Source organism: Miscanthus floridulus, chromosome 13 (assembly GCF_019320115.1).
Source record: "Miscanthus floridulus cultivar M001 chromosome 13, ASM1932011v1, whole genome shotgun sequence".
Taxonomy (NCBI): Eukaryota; Viridiplantae; Streptophyta; class Magnoliopsida; order Poales; family Poaceae; genus Miscanthus; species Miscanthus floridulus.
Window position 1 is genome coordinate 81,272,420 of NC_089592.1, and position 8,157 is coordinate 81,280,576.

An 8,157-nucleotide genomic window follows, 5' to 3' on the forward strand; every position below is an offset into this window, starting at 1 on the left:
GATGGTCCACTTGGCTGTCCACCTTCCTGATGAAGCACTCCTAAGAGGTCCTGTTCAATATGGATTGATGTACCCGATAGAACGCCAAATGGGCACTTTGAAGGGGTATGTGAGGAATAGGGCTAGACCTGAAGGATCCATCGCTGAGGCATACATAGCTAATGAGGCCTTGACCTTTTGCTCAAGGTACATGGATGATGTTGTCACTAGATTTAACAGGGATGATGACAAATGGGATCAGGGAGTTTTAGATAGTGACCTCTCTATCTTCCAGCATGGTGTTAAACTCTTGGGAGCACACAGGCAGACATATCTTGATGACAAAGAATTTGACAAGATTTGTTGGTATGTGCTAAACAACTGTGATGAGGTAGAGCCATATTTAAGGTGAGTGCTTCTTTCCTAAATTGTGTGTGCTAGTAAACAACAATGCTAAACATGGGTGACCAATACATATTGCAAACTGTGTGTGCAGCAAGTTTAGACAACAGTTAGAGGAAGAAGGTGGCCATGATGTTGAGAATAGGTTGGAAAAGGAATTTCCTGCTTGGTTTAGGAATCATGTAAGTGGTTTCATATTTATTTTGTGTGCAGCAAGTTTTTTTTTCATATTTTTCAAATTTTAACTTGTTTGGTGGTCTTATTAGATCAAGATGCTATGGATGGATAATCATGAAGATGTTAGTGAAGGCCTATATGCAATATCATGTCCTCCTTGCCTTAGAGTGAAGTTATGGGCATCATGCAGTGTCAATGGTGTTCGATACAACACTGTCGACCGTGAAAGACAAAGGCAGACACAAAATAGTGGTGTGCTGGCAGATGGAACACATAACAGTGTGCCGACTAAATTTTATGGTCAGCTCAAAGAGATTGTTGAGTTGAGCTACAACTCCGATTTGGAATCCATTCGAACTGTGGTACTTTTTCGGTGTGAGTGGTTCAGTCAAGATGGCAAAGGAAGAGCTGTTAGAGATGATGGCATTTTTAGATCCATCAATGTGGAGAGGTTTTGGTACAAGTCAGACCCATTTATATTAGCAACTCAATCAAAAAAGGTCTTCTATGTGCCAGACACACAGTTTGGTGAAAATTGGCGTGTTGTCTAGAAATTTGAGCATATGAGTATGTATGATGTCACTGAAGCAGAATTGAGCGTTGTTCACCAAGATGAAGCTGGTTCTGATAATGAGCTTTTGGTGCAAGCTGATGATGATGATGATGGATTAGATGAGCCTGCACCAGTGTACCGACATGTACATGGAGAGAAATCTTCTATTGCTGGTAACTTACAAGATCTTATTAGTAGAAGGGAAGAAGACCTGGATGCTGACAGTGACTCTGAAGATTGTGAAGATGACACTATATTGGAGTATTTTAGTGAAAAAGACAGGGATCCCATGGAATCTAATGATGATGATTAGCTTTATTTTCTTGTATTTATAGCTTCATTTTAGTGAACATTTGTAATAGTGACTCTTTTGTTGGCTTGACACTGCCTTTTTTTTGGATATTGATGTTCTAGAATTGTAACAGTCATGTATAACACATTTGTAACAGCATGCTCTCAAGCACTTCTTAATTTCTGTCCATTTTTAGCAGTCATGCAACAGCTTGCTATCAGGCACTCATTCTCAATTATGGCCATTTTCAGCAGTCATGCAACAGCATGCTATAAATTCATGCATTGAACAACTCATACATTCAGAACAACAATTCATACATTGAACAACTCATACATTGACTAAACTAGTTCATACATTGACATAGCTATTTCACAGCAGCTATGGTTTCATGGTCTCAGGAACTTTACTAAACATGGCCACCAGAAGTGCCAAACACACGACAAGAAAAATCACTGCACGACAACAGGCCTTGCCAACTTTACTGAACACCAGCTTGCCCTGCACCTCCTTGGCCTCCTGATCCTTGGCAAGAACACTAGCCTTCTCCTTTTCCTTCACCAGTTCAGCAATCTTGGCTTCCTGATCCCTGGCAAGTACAGTAGCCTTCTCATTCTCCATCACCAGTTGGGCAATCTTGGCCTGTGCTTCATCAAGCAAATAACTCAGTTCACTATTCTCCACCTCCAGAGTCTAGTTCTTGGTACGCAGGGCCTTAACTGCATCTCGCAAATCAACAAGGATTTCAATCTGATGATCTGTTGGCTTCGGATCCAACCACTCCCAAAAAGTGCATCCACCATCCTTGCATCCACAACCAATTTGCAGTTTGTCAGGTAGACAGTTTCTACAATTCAAATCAACCCATCTTAACAATTGGGGAGGATGTAAATTTAACTCACCCGATATTTGTAGCAGCAATGGTACCTCCTTCCTGGATTCCCATCACTCCATGAGATCCACCGGGGACTCTTGCGACCGCACTCGCAGTTGATATCCAGACTGTATGAGTATGGCGGGTGGCGATAGGGAATTGGGGAGGAGTTGGGGGACTGGACCCCATAGCGCTCCATGGAGCTCCTCGACGAGCTTGATTCGGCTGCCATGGAGCTCTAACCCTAACTGGGAAATGCGGGGCTACGGCGCTCGGTGGCTTGTCGAGCGGCTGTGTTGCGGCGGGTCTTGGTCGGTGGAGCGGGTGCGGCGGCAGAGGATACCTACTGTATTACAAGCGTGGGGGCAGGGCTCACCGGTGGAGTGGGTGCGCAGCGGTGGGTGGTGGCCGACGGCCGACGGTGGGGGGGTTTGGGGTGCGGGTGGGCGAGGATTTGGGGGAAGGGGGAAATTTTAGACCATTGCCTTCTGAGACTGACAGGATAGACCCACCAGGTTAGCTCTAAAGCTGGCTGGACTCGGTTCAGCTTGGGAGTCAGGCTGACGGGTGGGTCCATGACGGTCAAATGGTGGTCAAACCCATGATTTCAGTTGATTTTTAAGCAAATTTCAAGCGAATTTTGAATGAAATGTTATGTGGTACATTAATGAACAACTTTTGTAGACCTCTTACAATAATCTTCATCGTACCATGCATTTCAAGTGTATAAGTGTATAGTAAGCTTGTACAAGTGTTATGAGTGAAGTAACCAAGCTAGCTATGTCATCTAATGTATATGTAACCAAACTAGCTATGTCATCTAATGTAGTGCATACCTATGTGTCTTGCTATAACAAAGAATGTATATGATCTTATGTAGTGCATAGTTTGAGAAGTGCATAGCTTATGGTAAGAAGGGATCATATATATAAGATCTTATGAAGTTATAACCAAGCACATAGATGTATATGATCTTATCAAGTGAACCAAGCACAAACTTTACATACTAAGTTCTTGTATGTATGTGTGTTGCTAGGATCTTATGAAGTGTTAAAATTCATTCATGCACACATTATGGATTATATATGTATAATGCACACAAAGTAAGGCCACAAGTATATCTCCCTATATGTATAATGCACACAAAGTAAGGCCACGTGTATATCTCCCTATAATTTGAGAGCACACCGTTATCATCTTACACATTTACTTTGTTAATCAAAGCTTGTTTTCATCCTTCACACAATTATCATCTTTGATGATTATATAATTCGTACTTGTGATGTATCAAAGAAGGTGACAAGTAATAAAACGTTTACCATTGTGGATTACTATATAGTACTATAAACCATCATCACAAACAATGGAAATATGATGTCAAATTTATAGAAACAAATATCATTTTAGTCCATAAAAGCTAGAGAAAAGAACCATTTTGTTTTGAGAAGAAAAAACAAAAAAACGAATCCACCTCCTGCCTCCTCATCTTAGTTTTGGCCGTCGACGCGCATCCCCCGCCAAAAATTTGGGCGTCACTGTGAAAATCCTATACTACCCTCAACCATCACTCCTCCTCATTCACTACAGCAGGGACAAGATAGTAACTTCGCTATAGGCTATATATGCCTCATTTCACTCCATCGCCGCCACTGCCCTCAACTCCACTCCGCCGCCGCCACTGCCCTCACATCCACTCCATCGCCGCCCGCATAGATCCACTCCGCCGCTGGTTCCCTAGATCCACTCCACCGCCGGTCCCCTAGATCCACTCTGCCGCCGCCATCGCCACTCTCAGATCCACTCCACCACCGCCGCCGCCGTCGCCGCTCTCAGCTCCATGCCACCATCGCCGCTCTTAGATCCACTCCACCGCAAGAGGGACAATCGATGGAGCCATGACGGAGGAGCCGTACGACTACATCACCGGAGACACCACCACGACGACCATGGCATCCACTCCAGCGGAGACACTCGCCTTCAACAATGCCTAAACGGCCCATAAAACGCCTCAGCCCCCCAAGCCCAGGTACTTCCGAATGCCCCCCAAGCCCAGGTTCTTCTAGTTGACTAGGTAGGGTCTAGGGTTCTACGGTTTATGGGTTAGGGTTAGGGTTAGGGTTTAGGTTTTACAGTCTAGGGATTAATTTGACTAAAATCTATTTAAAATAGGGTACTATGAAAAGCTACGGGATTTGAAAGTCACAGAGAACAAGAAGAAGATGGAAGCATTGGGTCTCCGTACCTTGGCTTCTTCTCTTCAAAATAGCATTGAAAAAGAAAGTTCTCTAAATCTGGGCAAGCAAAGAAACAAGAAAGTTCATGGGGAGGGGTCAGATTCATCCGAATATCTTCCTGGAGCTGAAGAGGGCCAGGAAGAAGAAGATGAAAGTGTCTTGGTGGGGTGTCTTTACATTATGTTGTTCGTTGTATTTTGTGAGACTTATTTTCATGCAGGTTCTAACAATAGATTTGTTTACCCTTCTATATTAGGGATCTAACAGCAGCAACAAGCGGGCTTTAGGATCAAAGAAGAAGGCCAAGATGGCTCCAGGTGGCACGAAAAGAGTGAGGGTAGCTGCAGTGAGTGAGACAACTCCTAGAGTTGCAACAAGGTCTAGAAAGAAGTACACCACCAACCACCCAGCAGTTGTGGCTGAGGAGCTGCCACTAGAGAAGAATGCCGCAGCCATTGGGGGACAAGATGAAGAAGAACCTGCTCCGGACTGGTCTACTTTTGATGACCCAATAAATGCACAATCAAATGAAGCTGAGGCCTCAGAAGAGTTAGAGATTGTTCCTCAAGGCAAGTAACAGACCAGCTTCCTCACATTCTTTGCTTTACTACTTGGACTACTCTAATTCTAAAAGTGCCAATAATGTAGGTAAACAACATGCTCCAAGAAAACCAAGGCCACCAACAAAAGGCAAATTGCTTGACAATATGACACAATCTATGGGAAGAAGGTTGCCAATTAAAATTGTTGAAGGCAAGAGGAGGCCAGAGAAGCCTGTACAAGCTGCTAAGCTAGCTTCTGAGGCTGGCCTTATCACTAGGAAGAACATGCCCATTCTAACTCACTGGAAACACTACAAGAATGATGAAAGCCAATTGAAAGAATTCATGGGCAAGTGGTCTGTAAGTAATTTGATACCTTGCATATGTATTTGGTACTTCATATAAGTTGCTATATCAAATGCTAATACCTAAATCTGATGGGTGATTGACTTCTGTAGGTTAGGTTGGCAGTTGATGACAAGCATGAGCCAATAGTGAAAGCCTGCAATATGCTCCAAAGTGCTATACACCAGAGTAGATATTTGTTGAAGAAGAAGTACTTCAATGGTATACTAGCTAATGAAGTCAGAACAACTTCCCCTATTGCTAATCTTACTGATGAGCAGTGGCTTGAACTCGTGAAGTTGTTGTCCAGTGCAAAAGCAAAGGTATGATGATGGTCCAAACAACAAACTCTACTGTTTCATCTCTGTGTCTGAAACTTACATGTTTGCCTTATAGGAAACGGTTGAGAAAAACAAGAAAAACCGTGCTAAGGTCAGGCACCATCAAGCGACGGGATCTCGCAGCTACATCTCACATTTGTATGCATATGTAAGTGCTACAACTCTGGTTCAATACATTGTATCTTATGAAAACATGCATATCTATTTCCTATAAATTAGTCTAGATACAAAAGCTAATTTTCCTGTATTTCATGCTTAAAATTAATACAGAGGGAGAAAACCAAGGATAGAGAAGTGGATGTAGTGGAGATGTTCAAGGAATGCCATACCAGCAAGAAGAAGGGCATGAGCGAAGAGGTCAAAGAAACAGTTGTAAGTACCTGCATATGTGATTGATGGATAGGGCATATATGTCAATTTTTGCTCATGTACAGTTGCTGCTGGATGGAATTAGTACATGGAAGGATGTTCATATGCTTAAATGTTGTGTGTGGATGGTTCTATCTATGCTTATGAAATGGAAAAATTTACCTATGTGCTTGCTGGATGGGATTTGTACATAGACAAGATGTTCATAAGTTTACACCTATATATGCAATCATATGTTCTTTGTGCATGGTCTGTGCCTGTCAAATCGAAAGTTGTTCCTATATAATTGCTGGATGGATTAGTACATAGACTAAATGTTCATATGTATACACTTATATGTGAAGTCATATGTTTTCGGTGCATGGTCCTATTGTTGTTGTGAAATGGATAGGATATTCATCTCTGATGTGCATGTGAAGTTATTGTTAACTATGTTCATGTACTTAAACATATATACATCAATATGTTTGTGATGATTTTCATGCCTGCTTGTGAAATGGACTCCATAGTTATCTTATCCTTTTTCCACCTGTTTGTTGTAGGCTGCCATGGAAAATATGTTGGCCCAGCCTGCTCAAGATTTAGAAACACCAAGATCTAGTACTGAGATTGTCTCCAAGGTTCTCTCACAAACCAGTGTAGCCTCTACATTCCTCAAGAATGCTGGTATTGAAACACCAGTAAGCAAATCTGCTGCATCAGCTGCAAGAGAAGCACAACTAAGAGAACAGGTGCAGGCCAAAAAGCAATGGGCTGATCTACTTCAGGAAGAATTAGACTACCTGAAGAAGAAAGCTGAAGAAATAGAAGAATCAATGGCTAAGACCCAAGAAGAAGTGCGCAAGGCCCAGCAAGAGATGGAGGAGTTCAAGAAGAAACAAGAAGCTAATGATCTGTTACTTCAGCGCATCTTGAACCTCAACTCAGGTAATCGAGCTACTTAGCTTGCTCCTGTGCAGCTCGGGTTCCTTGGAGTGCCATGGAGTGCTACTGAGCAGTGGAGTGGTGGTGCTGTTGGTCCTCATAATAGATTACTAAACTTGGTCTATCAGTTATGTTGCCTGTAAACTTGTCTATGGTTTGGTACCTTTGCTTTGGAACTTGGTCTGTTGGATGTGTGTGAACTTGTTTCCCGTGTTAGGGAACTCTGGTTGTATTTGAACATAAATTTGTGTTGTATGAAACTATGTTGGTGCTTGATGAATAAACTTGTGCTGCATGTGTATGGGATCAGTGCTTAGGCCTGACAATAATGGTACTGCCTATGAATTATATCGAATTCGTTAAATCTGTACTATGACGAAAACAAACGTCACTAAGTAACAGTCGCCACGTCATCTCCAACGTCTTGCCATGTCATCTTACATGCTGCCACGTAAACGAGCACGAGAGCGCCAGGTGTCAACCTGCAAACAGTAGACGTGTCAACCTCCTCATCAAACACGTGTCGACATCCTCATCATACACGTGTACACATCTCCATCATACACGTGTCCACTAGAACACCTGCTGAAATAGATCAGTGACGGAGGGGAAAGCGTCATGGATGTAACTCTATCTATGACGAAAAACACTAAAGCGTCACCGTGCAACAAATGTGACGCTACAAAGATGACGATCAGAATTTCATCATAAGTTCGTCACAGATATGTTTTGATGACGTTATTTGCATGTACTGTGACAAAAATGAATCGTCTCAGAAGTGAACTTTTTTTTGTAGTGATAACACTACAAGGGTAGGGCTTACCTTGGCGGCAAGAGCGAGGGCCGGCGACGACGGCGGGGATGGCCGCAGCAGCGCGAGGATCAACGGGCGGTCGGAACGGCGCGAGGATCAACGGGCGGTCGGGTCGGCACCTTCCTCTTCTTCCTCCTCCCCCTTCTCTTTCTTCCTCTTCTTCCTCCTCCCCTTCTCTTTCTTCCTCTTCGTCCTCCCCTTCTCTTTCTTCCTCTTGCTCCTCTCCTTCTCCCTCTGCTGGTCAGCCGCAAGGCACGGCGGGGCTGGTGGAGCTCGGGGCTAGGGGACCTCTGGGCGGCTCGAGGCCGGCC

At 43.5% G+C, this 8,157-nt stretch overlaps 1 protein-coding gene across 1 annotated transcript; it reads left to right on the forward strand.

The window, feature by feature from the left end:
• The first annotated feature begins 4,260 nt into the window (after window positions 1-4,260).
• LOC136500146 (uncharacterized) lies at window positions 4,261-7,052 on the forward strand. The gene is made up of 8 exons (XM_066495535.1): window positions 4,261-4,303; window positions 4,447-4,673; window positions 4,768-5,080; window positions 5,160-5,413; window positions 5,512-5,721; window positions 5,795-5,887; window positions 6,010-6,111; window positions 6,651-7,052. Exons 1-8 carry the CDS (start codon window positions 4,261-4,263, stop codon window positions 7,050-7,052), a joined length of 1,644 nt encoding a protein of 547 aa, XP_066351632.1.
• Window positions 7,053-8,157: the final 1,105 nt, after the last annotated feature.